This window comes from Ovis canadensis, chromosome 11 (assembly GCF_042477335.2).
Source record: "Ovis canadensis isolate MfBH-ARS-UI-01 breed Bighorn chromosome 11, ARS-UI_OviCan_v2, whole genome shotgun sequence".
NCBI lineage: Eukaryota > Metazoa > Chordata > Mammalia > Artiodactyla > Bovidae > Ovis > Ovis canadensis.
In genome coordinates this window covers 58,262,902-58,277,241 of record NC_091255.1, presented here as the reverse complement: position 1 = coordinate 58,277,241, position 14,340 = coordinate 58,262,902, and the positions used below count along the sequence as shown (strand labels likewise).

Below are 14,340 nucleotides of genomic sequence, written 5' to 3'. Positions count from 1 at the left end.
GGGATTTCAGTTCCCTGAACAGGGATCGAACCTGCCACCTGCAGTGGAAGCACGGAGTCCTAACCCCTGGGCTGACAGGGAATTCCTGGTCTTGCAGTGAAATTGCTTCCAAAAGTCCCTTTTGTGAGAACTAGTCTCCTGGCTGGGGTTTCCTCTTAGGCACAAGTGTGTGGACATACTGGAAGTTGTTCAGAAACAGTGATCAGGGATCAGAGTGGCAGGAACCTGTGGAGGGCATGGGACAGCCGCCTCATCACAGCCATCTCTGAATTTTGAAGCGACATCAGAATTCCCCTCTCTTTCCCAGAGTCTGGGTGAGGGGCATGAACCCGGAACACTTCCGCTGGAGGCCAGGATGGTGATCTAGCCTTGATACCTAGACGGCGTCCACTGGCCCTGCTGGCAGCCAGGCCTCAGGACCCCAACCCCTGTCCCAGCTGCCTGATTTCAGAATGGACTATTATAATGGCCCTTGGGCCCTGCTGTCAGCTGCCTCCTTGGTGCCGCTTCTCTAAATAGCATCACGCACCTCCCTCAAGCCTTCCGCCACATGGAGTAGCAGGGCACATCTGGTTGTGGGCTCCGTTCTTCTCACTGCCGTTGGACTTGGTACCCATGGTAAGGGTCTGGATGAGCAGGACAGTCATTCCTCTGCCTAGTGACCCCAGTATCTTGGCCCGGCCCGCCATCCTGATCACACCCCCAGACACCTTTCCTGAGGACTCATGCAGCAGCTCCCTAAGGTTGGGCTACACCTGGGGCTGGGAGGCGCCTTCTGCGCCTTTGCAGCCATCATTCTGCTTTTCGGGGAACCAGTAGCACAAGGAGACTGGCTGCAGTGGGGCAGGGGCTGCTCGGATGTGCCTGACTCACGTCTCCCAGTTGGTTTTCTGACCATAAACCAGAGGTGTGGAAGGAGGGTGGGCTGGTTTGCAGTGTCAGAGTGGTCTCCTCAACACCTGTCTTCGTGCTGAGGCGTCTGCTTTCAGGCCCGGGCTGCTCAGATGGGAGCTGGGAGGCCTGGGGGGTACCCCCAGTGCCTGGGTTGGGGACCAGTAAGATGGTGTGCCCCTGCCTGGCTGCCACCTGGCATGCTCAGACCCTGGTTGGGCAAACTGGCCATGGCCCAGAATGGGGCTCAGTCAAGTCCAGCGTCTCCCCCGAAAGGGGACAGGAGGGGGTTTGAGGGCAGAGCTCGCAGCCACTTGACCCCAGCAACTTTGGGACTGGGTTTAGACCAAAGATTTGGAAATCCAAAAGAACAGAGAAAACCATGGAAATCATAAAGAGAACAGAAAAAGCTGAAGGCAACCTTGTAGGGGTATAGGACCTAAGTTTCCATCCTGAAAGGGCTCACCTGCCCTGCCCAGAGGAGACTCACCCTGGCCACCTCCCTGAGGAATTGTCAGGTACTGGTGATAGAGGACCGAAGGACCTCCAGAGAGACAGAACAATGTCCACACAGAGAATAAGAATCCAAACGGCTTCCAGCTTCTTAACGGCACAAGAGCTGGAAAGTGAGGTTGCAGAGCCATCTCAGTGATGCAAGAATAGCCCAGAATTCCATACCCAGCGGGACTGGTCATCAAGAATAAAGACATCTGCAGAAGTGCCAGAGCTCAGCTCTACTGTCAGGTTCCTTCTCAAGATGCAATAGGAGATTGGACTTAACCAGGATGAGAGGAAGAGCTGGGAGGAGGGAGACTGCCAAGGGGGAAGTCAGGCCCTTCCTGCAGATGCCACACAATCTCCTGCCCACCTGCTCTTGGGCCTGTGTGTGCAAGGGCACGTGTATGCGTTTATGCGTGCCTGTGTGCGCAGGGCACATGTGTGTTTTGAAGCTCCCTTCCCAGGGCAGCTGGCGTCTGTAATCAGGAGTCCCACTCAGGGTGGGGTCAGTTGCCTGTGGTTCTGGTGGGGTATCAGAACCACAAGGACACACTCTATCTCTCATGGACACCAGGTGCCCTGATGAGAAAGCCCAGTGCCAGCAACTGGTGTCACTAGGCATGCCTGGGGCCTGCATGACATGGTGGAGACCCCCAGCCTTCTACAGAGCCTGTGAGACCTAGCTAGGCCTCTGACCTTCATCCCAGGGACCTGCAATCTCCCCTGGACTGTCCTGGGTATGGCTGGGTGGGAGGAGCCTGGGCCAAGGCCCCGGCAGGGTTCAGGGAACCTCAGTGCGGGGAGGTCAGGCCCGACAGAGCCCTGGGCAAATCCCCAGCAGGTCCAGGCGCAAGAACTGTAGACACAGGGGAGAGCACCGCCGCCAAGTTTGTCCCCTTTCAGAGAGCCCCGCCCTTCTCCCCTAGGGCTTAGGACAACCCCGCTTGGCCCTCCGGTGCGAGACAAGGAACGCTTGCCCGGCCTGACAGCACCCTGCCCTCACACCTCACCCCTCCCCGCCGGAGGCGGACCCGGAGGCAGGACACTGGGGCGCTGTGAGCCGCTGGGAGCCCGCAGGCCGCGCAGAGCGTGAGCCTCCCCTGCGGCGGACATTTGCCTCGGCAGCGTCATTGGTGAGCTAAGCTCGGGCCCGCTTTCTGCGCGGTCCCCGGCCCCTGTGTCTCCGTGTCCTCCGTCCCTCATTTTGCCACCCACCCTCCTCCGCCTCCATGGAGCAGCTGCTGCGCGCCGAGCTGCGTACCACGACCCTGCGCGCCTTCGGGAGCCCCGGGGCCGGCTGCATCAGCGAGGGGCGCGCCTACGACACAGATGCCGGCCCCGTGTTTGTCAAGATCAGCCACAGGACGCTGGTGCGTGCCCCTCACCCATCCCATCCCACCCCACTCCTCCCCCACGGCCTGGGTCCGCCTCCGGAGCTGGAAGCAGAAGGGGCTGCGGGGAGGGGAGGGCTGGGGGAAGTGGGAGAGGGGAGGAGCGGGGCGAGGGGACCCGGGGCGCAGGGGAAGGGGGCGCTGTGGTCTGGTTCTGGGCCAACCCTGGCGTCATAGCCGCGGGGTCAGCTTGCGGACTTGCAGGGCTAGCACCAGCTGGGGGAGGAGGGCTCAAGTGTTTTCTGCAGGATTCCACGGTTCTCTCTGCTGCGGGGTTAATTTACTCCCTTTTGCCTGGATGCACAGGCGTTTTACGTGTCTGTTTTAATTTCCCTACCCATCAAACACGGAGGTGAGGCTAGGGGTCCTGAGCTGCTTCTGCCACTCCCCTGGGGCCCAGCTCTAGTCTGCATTCCCCTTAGCGGCTGGGTCCTCCTGGGCAGATGGAAAGAGGCAGGAGGGACCCTTGCCCGACCTTGAGGGCCAGGTCCCTGCTCTTCTACTCACAGGCCTTGCTTGTGTTTGGACCTGATTTCCATTGCCATCCTAAAATATTGCTGTTACATATACTATCCATGTATATTTCCATAGATATATTCACAGGTGGAGAAAGTCAGTATGGCTGACTTTCTGTGTGTGCACCTACAGAAAGTGCCGAGGATGCCAAGGATGGCATTCCCTTAACTCTGGTGGGGGACTCCAGGGAGGCCCCAAGGGCCAAGCCCCTTTGAGATGCAGCAGTGGGTGGAGGGGCTGGCAGTGGAAGGGAGGAAATCCCAGGATGATCCCTCTAGTCTCCCTGCAGCACTGTCCAGGATGGCCAGTGGGTTGGTGTTGGTCTGTTCCCTGCTCCATTGGCGCTGGGAACTGTTCGAGTCTGGTTTCAGAACCCAAATAATTCAGTGCCACCTACCGGGAAGCGTTAGTGGGTTCAAGGTTCACACTGGCCCTAGAACCTTCACAGCTGGCTCCTAAAAGCTCTTCCAGGCTGGGATCCCACTATTCACCCTTGAAACCTTCAGTGCTGGCACACGGTAGGTGCTCAATCAATACACGAGAACAGGGGACAGGTGAAGCCCTCAGGACGTAGGCAAGCTGAAGCCCAGGTGTGTGCTGCCCCTCTGTGTTTAGGAGCTCACCCTGGAGCATGACTGAGGGTCGCTGGACACCCTACTCCATGATTCTAGGTGTGGATTGGCAGTTAGGACGTCTTGCAGGTTCTCCCTTCAGGTACTTGAATTAAAAGATGAAATTCTTTCCTTATGTGGACATAGATGTTTTGGTCTTGTTCACGAGGGTTAATTCTATAGCCAGAGATAGTCACAAATCATATTATAACAAACACATTTTTAACCCAGGTGTAGTGTACCTGAAGTGAGAGTTCACCTAATTTAAAATTGGGATATTTGTACAAAATGTTTTAGAAGTAGGAAGACCCCTGGGTCCCGGTGAAGGCTGTTCTGCTTCCCTGGGGCATGACTGTCTTCTTCCTGGGTGGGGTGGATGTCTCCTTCCAAGTCCCCAGGCCCTGCTGGGTGCTTGCCTCTGGGGACTGGCCCTGGACCCAAGTCCAGGCCCAGCTGATCCCCCCCAGCCCCTGGCTTCCCCTGCCCCAAGTGTGTGCCCCAGTCACATCCCCATGCTGCCCCTCATTTGCTGTAAGTGCCCCAGATATTGTGGGGGCAGGTAGCCTGGAAGGGGATCCAGGCCCTACCCTGGATCCTCCACTAACCTGCACTCCAAGTTGCCCCACCAGTACCCCGTGGCACCCTGTGGCACCCCAGCACCCCCATGGTCTACCACGACCCCCATGGCCTCCCAGCACCTCCCAGTATTCCCATGATACTCCCAGTACCCCAACAGGCCCCACGGTATCTCCATGGTGCTCCCAGCACCCCCAGCACCCCGCCCCCCCACCACGGCCTGTGCTTCCTCCCCTTTCAGGGCAGGCGCTTGCTGCAGACATCAGCATCCTGTCCACCCCAAGCTCCCTGCACCACCTCATCTTTGTAGCCCTGTCTTATCCGAAGGGGGCCACCTGCATCCTGCTCTCTGCAGGGCTGATGCCTTGCTCCCCAGTCAGTTTTCGGCATCTGGAGGTCCTGGGCACTTGTGATTCCTGGCTTCAGCCTGGCTGCAGAGCCACTGTTGGCTTCGGAGCTCACAGCCATGTTCTGGACGCAGGCCCGGCAGATGTTTGAGGGGGAGATGGCGAGCCTGGAGGCTCTTCGGAGCACTGGCCTGGTGCGGGTGCCTCAGCCCATCAAGGTGATTGACTTGCCTGGAGGTGGGGCTGCCTTTGTGATGGAGCATCTGAAGATGAGGGGCCTGAGCAGGTGAGAGACAGACAGAGAGTGTGCGTGTGTGTAGTGTGTGTGTGTATTTGAGAGAGAGAGACAGAGGGAGGGGGACCGAGGGACAGAGAGAGGGAGATGAGAGGCGGAGGGAACAGCCTCTTGCTGAGCTGCCCACATCACTCAGTGCAGGAGCAGAGGCAGGGCCAAGAGCCACACCTGCCTCCCTGTTGGAGACAGGAGCTCTTGCTTTCCACGCAGGGCCAGTCTGAGGCTAGTTTGGCTTCACAAAGCTACACCAAATAAGCACGTTTGAACCATCTGTTACTCTGTTTTTAGTGAATACCAGTGCCTGTTCAGTATGGGCAGTGAGGTCTGATCTAGTAATTATCTAAAATCTAATTATTAAAGTTATGCCATGCTAAGTCGCTTCAGTCATGTCTGACTCTGTGCGACCCTGTGGACTACATAGCCTGCCAAGCTCCTCTGTCCATGGGATTCTCCAGGCAAGAATACTGGAGTGGGTTGCCATGCCCTCCTCCAGGGGATCTTCCCCACCCAGGGATGGCACCTGAGTCTCTTATGTCTCCCGCACTGGCAGGCGGGTTCTTTACCACTAGCGCCACCTGGGGAGCTCCAAAGTTATGTATGTCTATTGTTTAAAAAATGGTGGAAGAGGCAAACTCTTGAAAAGAAGACTAGAGGCACATGGCATCCCAGCGGCAGGGAGCAGTCACAGCTATGATGTGTGATTATTGTTTTCTTTTTGTGATTTATATTTGTTTTTACAAAAATTGGGACCTTCTTTTTTTTTTTTTTTTCTTTTTTCAGTGTTTGATCCTTTATTCCTGGTATTTCCATAGGCTTCAAGAGAAGCCTACCCTTCTTGGGTGATTTTACACTATTTTGATGTTTTGGAGAAGATTATTGCCTACAGTTCACTTTTCACTTTTTAAAGAACAGAGAGTTGTTTTTAAGGTATTTAAAACATTTCTCAAAACGGAACATGTTCCCTGGTTGTTGTTTCTGATTTCAATTGGCTGCATTTTCTTCTATCCTCAGTCAGGCCTCAAAACTTGGAGACCAGATGGCAGATTTGCACCTTTACAACCAGAAGCTCGGGGAGAAGCTGAGGGAGGAGGAGAACAGAGTGGGTACGTTCAGAATGCTGTTGTGAACCCTTGACCTGGGTGCGTCTACCCTGGGTAGGTGCTTGGGGGGACATTTTAATAATGGGTTGGGTTTCATGCCACCTGCTCATAGACTACAGTGTGAAAAATGAGGTTGTTAAAAAAGTTTTGATGATAAGTTAGTAGAATTGGCTCATGACCCCTTTATACTCAGTCCTGTTGTACAGTGTGCTAGAGACAGGCATGTTCTGGCTGGTCTGTGTGTGGACCACGTCATCCCATGGTGACCTTAGCTGGTATCGCATCCCTGGAAACTGGGCAGGCTTGGGTCCCAAGGCTGGATTGTTGTGGGGCTCAGGGACCTGGGAAGATGTGGCAGGTGGTGTGCCTCCACGATGTTCTTGGAGTACATCCTCAGCCACCCATATCCTAGCAGTGTGGTCCTGATGCTCTGCTGAGGTCTGACATTAAGAGAAAGATGAGCAGCTCTTTCTATTAACAGGCCAGAGGGCTGAGGGTACCGGGCCCCGGTATGTGGCCAAGTTCGGCTTCCACACAGTGACCTGCTGCGGCTTCATCCCGCAGGTGAGTGCCTGGCGAGGGTCCGCCTGCTTAGCTCCTGGTGCTCCAGTGCTGCTCGTTCCACCCCTTGTGCATAACAGAGTTCCAGTTCCCTGGGCATCAGGAAGTCTGACTACCTGATTCCTGAAAGCAGAGTGTGAGCTGGAAGAGTTGATGTTGAGGTTCACTGTGCTGAGCTCAGAGGAGGCAAGGAGCTGTGGGGCAGGTGGAAGAGCATTCCAAGTAGGGGAAACAGCAGGTGCAAACGCTGTGGACAGAGGGCTGTTTTCCCAGGCAGAGTCACTAGGAGCAAAACCCTTATGAAGCTAGAGGCAGATTTGGGGATCTCAGTCAAGGGCCAGCCCTCAGATCTGGGGTACCTAGAACTGTACCCCGTGGTTTACCAGGATTACTAAGACCCTATGAATCTCTGCTGAAGCCAGCTCCCCCGGGGGTTACATAGCCATCTGGGGCTAGTGACCAGCACAACACTGGTTCCAGGCCAGTGTGTCCAAATGTGGCTTGTCCTGCTTCAGATGTTGAGTTTAAGAATGCAAGTCTACAAAGGCTCGTTTGACCTCATACATTGATTTTTCAAGAACTGAGGAATGAACTTGTACACAGAACCCCAATGTGTGAAGCTGGTGAGGATGAAGCTGGCCTGTTAGGGACACAGGCAGCCACTGAGCATGCCCATCAGAGTCTAGGATCAATGAACCAACTTAGGTTAGTTACAGCCTGGCTAGGAAGGGGTGGGAGACCTGGAAGGACCCCTGGTCCACCTCCTTGTGCGGTGACAAGATGGTATAGGACGTAGCATCCGATGGACACAGCCTGGAGGGTCCAGCCTGAAGTTTCAGGAAGCTTCCTACTCCTTGGGACGACTGATGGGGCAACCCTGAATGATGGTACCCTGAGCTGAGCCCCCTTGGGACCACTGGCTTTGTTAGAGTACTGACTCAGTTTCTTTGCTGCCATGTCCAACTCAGCTCCCTAGTTTCCATAGCAACCTCAGGAGGCAGGTTTTTACTGACTCATTTTATAGATGGGGAAAACGATGTGTGGAGAGAAGCCAGGCGGTGTCTCGTCGTGCAGCTGGTAAGTAGAGGGGCCAGCGTTTGGCCCCTCTGACTTCAGAGCACAGACCCTGACCACCACACATGCTGGTCCTCTGTCCAGGTGAAGCCTGGGTCCTCCCACCAGCCATGAACCCAGGTGGCCCTGCCTTGGTAGCACAGGGGAAGTTCGTATCTTTCTGTGGGTGAGGGGATCATGGCCCCTCTGTCCAGGGGGAGGGCTAGCCATGCCGGTCTCCAGCTCCAAACACAGTCTGTGTCTTTTATGACCTGGTCATCTAGGAGGAAGACCAAGGCTGGGACATGATGGGCCTAGGCAGGAGATGGGGCAGGAGGGCATGCCATCCCCATACCTTAGGACATTTGGGGAGGGGAACTCCCGTTTTCTCTTGAGGCGCACCTAGCAAAGGGGATGAACCCAGGGGTTCAGTGACCACAACCCTTAGCCCAGGATGCTGACCGGGGGCGCATGTTGTCTGGAAAGTTCTTCCCTTAAGGAATTTCATTAAGTAACCCTTTGTATAAAATAAGCTTTGCATCTTAAAAAAACTCTATTAAGGTATATAGCTGATATAAAATAAACTGCGCTTATTTAAAGTGTACAGATTGGTAAGTTTGGACATGTGTACACACCTGTGAACCACTAACCACAGTCAGGTCAGTGTGTCAAAAAGTGTCATCCCCAAATTGTCCCAGTGCCCTTTTGTAATGTCTTCCTCCTGCCCTTTCCTGCCCTGGCAACCACTGATCTGTTTTCTGTCACCATAGACTGGTTTGCATTTTGCATAATTTAATGTAAATGAAATCACATGAAGTACGCTGGCTTCTTTTACTCAGCACAGTCATTTCAGTAGTCATCCATGTTGTTACACATGTCAAAAGTCCATTCCATTGTACAATAAACAACAGTCTGTTTATCCATTCACTGGTTGATGGATATCTGAGTTGTTTCCAAGTTTTGCTTTTACAAATAAAGCTGCTATGCACTTTTGTGTACAAGAATTTGTGTGGACACATTTTGGGTGAATACCTAGGAGCCAATAACTAGGTCATATGTAGGTTCATATTTTGCTTTTTAAAAACATTTATCTCTTGTTTTGAGCTGTGCTGGGTCTTCATTGCTGTAGGGGCTACTCTAGTTGCAGTGTGCTGGCCCACTGGGCTTAGTTGTTCCGCAGCATGTGGGACCTTCCTGGATCAGGGATCAAACCCATGTCTCCTGCACTGGCTGCTGGATTTATTTATTTATTTATTTTTACCACGGAGCCACCAGAGAAGCCCCATATTTAACTTTTTACGAAACTGTCAAAATATATTCCAAAGTGGTTCTATCATTTTACATTCGCACCCCTAGTGTAGAGAGTTCCAGGCCCTCTGCACCCTCAGACACTTGGTATTTCCTTTGTCTATAATTGTAGCCATCCTAGTGATTGTGAAGTGGTATCTCAGTGAAGTTCTATTTTCTCTAATGACTAAGGATGTGGAGCATCTATTCAGGTGCTTATTTGCTGTATATTAGGGACATAAATGTTTAGGATTATTGTATCTTCCTCATTAGTTGACTCTCTTTCCATTGTGAAATGACTTTATAGTCAGTGTCTTTGCTCTGAAATCTACTTTGATATTAATATAGCCACTCCAGCTTTCTTTTAGCACAATTTATCTTTTCTATCCTTTTAACCTGTTTCTGTTTTTATGTATAAAGTGCATATCTTATTCACAGCTTATAACTGGGTCTTGCTTTATTTTTTCAACCTGTTGATCTGTCATTTAACTGGGGAGACCTGGGTTCGATCCCTGGGTTGGGAAGATCCCCTGGAGAAGGAAATGGCAACCCACTCCAGTATTCTTGCCTGGAGAATCCCATGGACGCAGGAGCCTGGGGGGCTACAGTCCACGGGGTCACAAAAAGTCAGACACGACTGAGCGACTTCACGTTCACATTCACATAGACCATTCATGTTTAATGTAGTTATTGATATGGTTAGGTTTGGATCTGTCGTCTTGTCATTCTTTTTTTTAATTTGTCTTATCTGTTCTTTGTTCCCCCTTTACGCTCTTCTGAATTAACCCTTTTTTAATGCTTTCATCTTGTCTCCCCTGTTGGCCAATGATAACATTTGCTGTGCTCTTTTAGTGTTTGCTCTAGGGTTTAGGCAGTTTCCACGCATAACTCTGTCCTGTGACCACCAGCTGCAGCACCAGCCCCTTACTTTCCCTTGTCACTCAGGTCAACGAGTGGCAGGACGACTGGCCAACCTTCTTCACCCGGCACCGGCTCCAAGCACAGCTGGACCTCATTGAGAAGGATTATGCTGACCGAGAGGCACGAGAACTCTGGTCACAGCTACAGGTGGGCACAGCAGTTATCCTCTGGGAGAAGGGCTGTCCTCTTACGAGCCTTCCACACATTTGTGTGGGGCCCTCTGCTAGAACAGAGCCAGAGAGGGGACCGCTGAACCTGGAGCAGGGCTGGGCAAATCATGGACACATAAGTGTCCTGACTATTGGTTCGATGCAGAAACTGAGAAGGGGGTGGCCCCTGAGAGCACCTCTCACTTCCTGGGTCATCAGATACTTAACCTCAAACTTTGCTCACGTGAAATGTAGGTGTTTGACTTGTGATTGGTGGCACTTACTACTACTTTCTTGCCTACTCTTATGCTGTTCTTTCCACCAAGGCACAAATGTCTTACCTTTTAGAGCAGGTGTGAACAGCAGGTGCCCCAGAGTGACTGGCTTCAAAACAGAACTCTCAAGATGTTAAAAACAGAACTCGCATATCAGTCCCTCATGAGCACGCATAAAAGAAATTTTATTGAACTCCTTACTGAAATAATCAGGCTACAAAAGAGGTGCAGATATGTATGTGCTATGAAATAAAAGAATAGCAGAGACAGTTTGCTAAGTTACATACAAAAAAACTTCACTCAGATTCATATTCTACACAATGGTAAAACCATAACCTCCGAGGTTCTCTACTATGACAATCACTAATGTTGCAGAGCTTTTAGACCTAAATTAACAGTAAATACCAAGACAAAATTACATTCCCCTGGAGTCAGAGGATCTTTATCTCTGGGCTTAGTAGGCAGTGGTGGTTGGACCCTGAGTAAACACAAGGTCCTCTTTACCTTATTTCCAAGTATTGGATGAGGAGACTGTGGCTCCCAGGCCTGTGATAACTCTATGTACCATAATTATTTTCTTAGGTGAAGATTCCGGATTTGTTTTGTGGCCTGGAGATTGTCCCTGCCCTTCTTCACGGGGATCTATGGTCGGGAAATGTGGCAGAGGATGACAGCGGGCCCATTATTTATGACCCAGCCTCCTTCTATGGCCATTCTGAGTTTGAACTGGCAATTGCCTTGATGTTCGGGGGGTTTCCCAGGCCCTTCTTCACCGCCTACCACCAGAAGGTCCCCAAGGCTCCAGGGTTTGACAGGCGGCTGCTGCTCTATCAGCTCTTTAACTACCTGAACCACTGGAACCACTTCGGTAGGCAGTACAGGAGCCCATCCCTGGGCACCATGAGGAAGCTTCTCAAATAGCAGCCTGCCTGTGTTCCCTGCCCAGCTGCTTGCCAAGGGACCAGGGTGGCTGCACCAAGGCAGTTTCAGGGACAAATAAAGCCCATGGGGGTGTCAGGGATGGAACTGTGTGTGTCTTAGTTTCACCTGCATTTCTGTCCTCCATGCAGCTGGGTTAGTTTACTGGGGGCCCAGACCACCTGCAAGTTCTCTGCCAGGCTCATCACCTAGTCCAATCTAGGGGGAACATGGAGTTTGGATACTTTCATGACAATTGTATAGAAATTCACACAGATCTGGGGTTTGGTTCGGTAGAAGTTGGTGTCACAGTCCCCGCCGTGGACTCAGGGCTCCTGTTTCTGGCTTAGGTAGAGTTGGGGACCATGGAATGGGCCCAGCTCTTGAGCAGTGGCTCTGAGGCTGTGTTCAAGTCCACCCTTACTGAGGTGGCCGGGTGGGAGAAAGCCCCCTTACCCTTCAAGTGCTGGAGCCACTGCCCCTCTCCCGTGCTCCATTTTGCAGTTGGTAGTTTTGGTCGACAAGAGGGGGGCGGGCGGCAGTCTTGGGTAGCGGGTGTGCCCTGGTAGGTGCACGGGGTGTCCAGGGTGAGCGGGGTGTCACCGTGGAGGGGCGGGGCTGCTGGCCCCGCAGCCACCCAAGTGTGGGTCTCTGAAGACCAAGTCGCCCACATCACCAATTATTTCGGGGCGTTACGAGCGCCCCGTCAACCCTTCTCTGTTAAGTACCTATCTTCCACTGCTGCCTGCGCACCTGTGGGCTGCTTTGTATTGTAGAAAAATTCCCGACACCTGTCCGCGGTCACCGGGAAACAGCGCGCATGCGCGGGGAAGGAGGCGCGGCCGGCCCGGAGTCTTGTGCTCCGCCCCCGCCCCGCCCCTGTCCCCTGGGCCCTGCCCCACCCGGGCTCGCCACGGCCTCCGCGCGCACTCTTTTGGTGGCCGGCGCGTTCCGTAGCGGGGGCTGGCGTGCAAGGTCGGAGTTCCTGGGGGCGGGGCTGGCGTTATTGCCGCCTTCTCAGCCTCCGGCGTCTTGAGCGTCCCGTGCCCAGCGCCGCGTGCCCAGTGTCCCACGCCCCGAGTCCCACTGCACGCACCTCGCGCGAGGGCGTAGTCCGGCTGCCGAAGATGGCCCTGAGCGAGGAGCCGGCCGCGGGCGCCGCGGAGGACCCTGCGGAGGACCCGGTGGAGGATGCCGCGGAGGACGCGGCTCTGGCCTGCGGCGCCGCCCTCGAGTCATTCGGCGAGAGCGCGGAGACGCGGGAGCTGCTCGGCCGCCTGCCGGCGGTGCTAGCTGACCGCTCGGCCCGGGAGGGCGCCCTGGAGCGATTTCGGGGTGCGCACGGGTCGGAGGAGGGGAACACCGTGCAGGGTGTGCAAGTCTCCTTTCCTGCGGCCCCAGACACGGGCGTGCCTAAGAGAGGGAGGGCAGTGGGCCTCCACCGTCACGAGGAGGGATGGTGGAGCTCCCCTGGGTGGGTCATTTCCCAGTCCTTGTCCCCACCCTGTCCTGGGACCACCGCAAAGCGCACTTGCTCCAAGACAGCTGTGTGAACGGGGCAGTGGGTGCAGGAGAGGCCCAACAGGCAGGAACGGGCGGGGGCCCCCACCCAGAGCCTTCTCCTCAGCGCCCGTGGCTCTGCCAAGACCATGCATGCAGCCCAGTGCGGTAGCGCTGCTCCGGGCAGCGCAAGATGCTTAGTCAGACCCTTGCCGTTGTCTATAACGGATAACTTACAAACGATTCCTTAAGATCCCGTGGTTAGATAACTATGTAGGGTTTTGTGATTCAGTAAAACCGTCCTTGGGGACCTTTGTAGCTATAGAAATTTCTACATGATTTTGCCTTGGTGGACTTGTGATAACAGTTCTTAACTTCAGGAAGGGCACTCACTTGAGCAACTCCTCCTTGGGTTCGAATCCTGCTCTGCCACTTGGGCTAGTTGCTTGATTGTGCCCGTTTCTCTGGCTGTCTGCTTGGGTTAGCACTGAAAATACCTCGGGCACAGAACTGTCCTGAGGGTGAGGTGAAAATCCAGGGAGCAATGAAAGCCGGCTTTCCCTTTCATGGGAAGTGGTCAGACGTGGAGGTGTGTGGCTCGTGAGAACTGCCATAGGCCAGGTGGGCGTGGGATCTGATGGGAACGGTTCTAGCTGCTGGTAGGAGTAGAAACCAGGCTGCCTGGGATAAAGAAAGCCATAGTATGAGGGGGTTAGAAGGGCACATGGCTTGATGTGTGTGGCAGAGGGAGCATGGAAGGTGTTTGTCCTAATGAAGGGGAGAACTCAGCTTGGCTCTCAGCAGGCAGTGAAGGAAGGAAGAAGTGAGGATCTGAGAGGAAGGTGGATTGAGCACACAGAGAGCAGAGGCTGGGGTAGTGTGGCCCTGAGGAGACGCGTGGCTGGGGGGCTCACTCCAGCTGGCCTGTGCTCTTGGGAGCTGCCTGGGAAGTCCGCATGGGAAAACTCAAGGGTTTCCAGGGTTCATGTTAAGTCTCACGTTTTTCTTTTTAGTAATAATGGACAAATATCAGGAGCAGCCTCACCTGTTGGACCCACACCTAGGTAAGAACAGAAGCTGAGGTTTTGATCATTTACAGATAATCATAAAGGCCTTGGAACGTGTGTGTGTGTGTGTGCATGCGCACGCACGTGCCTGCACACCAGCTGAGACTATCAGGATAAACTGCCCAGGCTGTTCTTGTTAGTGGGGCCAACAGTAGTAACACCTCCTCCTGGAAGTGAACTTGGGAAGGAGGAAGGTAGTGATAGTAACTTACGTTGAGGGAAACACGGGGTGGTGGTTAGGGTCACCAGCCCTGGGGCTGGACTGCCTGGATTTATATCCCAGCTCTGCCGCTGAGCTGCTCTATGCCTGAGTTTCCTCACCTGTGATGTGGGATCATCAGTGCTGCCTGCCCGCCGGGCTGTGGAGATCTCAGATCACCAGAG

The 14,340-nt window shown here is 53.8% G+C and overlaps 2 protein-coding genes across 4 annotated transcripts in view; both read left to right on the top strand.

Moving 5' to 3' along the window:
* Window positions 1–1,973: 1,973 nt before the first annotated feature.
* FN3K (fructosamine 3 kinase) lies at window positions 1,974–11,497 on the top strand. Its single transcript, XM_069541871.1, has 7 exons — window positions 1,974–2,126; window positions 2,316–2,759; window positions 4,965–5,116; window positions 6,137–6,228; window positions 6,707–6,789; window positions 10,072–10,194; window positions 11,054–11,497. Exons 2-7 carry the CDS (start codon window positions 2,619–2,621, stop codon window positions 11,390–11,392), a joined length of 930 nt encoding a protein of 309 aa, XP_069397972.1. The 5' UTR covers window positions 1,974–2,126; window positions 2,316–2,618; the 3' UTR covers window positions 11,393–11,497.
* An 876-nt stretch (window positions 11,498–12,373) lies between these two features.
* TBCD (tubulin folding cofactor D) overlaps window positions 12,374–14,340 on the top strand; it is a 142,485-nt gene continuing 140,518 nt past the window's right edge. For 2 of the 3 annotated variants that reach the window (XR_011246826.1, XM_069541844.1), the window contains exons 1-2: window positions 12,374–12,724; window positions 13,903–13,953. Coding sequence is in view for 2 of the 3 variants with exons in the window: in XM_069541844.1 (XP_069397945.1) it covers window positions 12,517–12,724; window positions 13,903–13,953 (259 nt within the window). In the remaining variant the exon portion in view is untranslated. The remainder of the gene's footprint in view (window positions 12,725–13,902; window positions 13,954–14,340) is intronic. The other variant, XM_069541845.1, reaches the window with a different exon arrangement.

What these genes read in the sequence shown, in the direction of transcription:
- FN3K (XM_069541871.1), top strand. Translation starts at nt 2,619, where the DNA reads ATGGAGCAGCTGCTGCGCGCCGAGCTGCGTACCACGACCCTGCGCGCC. An exon ending in AGATCAGCCACAGGACGCTG is followed by an intron (nt 2,760 to 4,964) that starts GTGCGTGCCCCT and finishes TTCTGGACGCAG; the next exon opens with GCCCGGCAGATGTTTGAGGG. An exon ending in GCTGCGGCTTCATCCCGCAG is followed by an intron (nt 6,790 to 10,071) that starts GTGAGTGCCTGG and finishes CTTGTCACTCAG; the next exon opens with GTCAACGAGTGGCAGGACGA.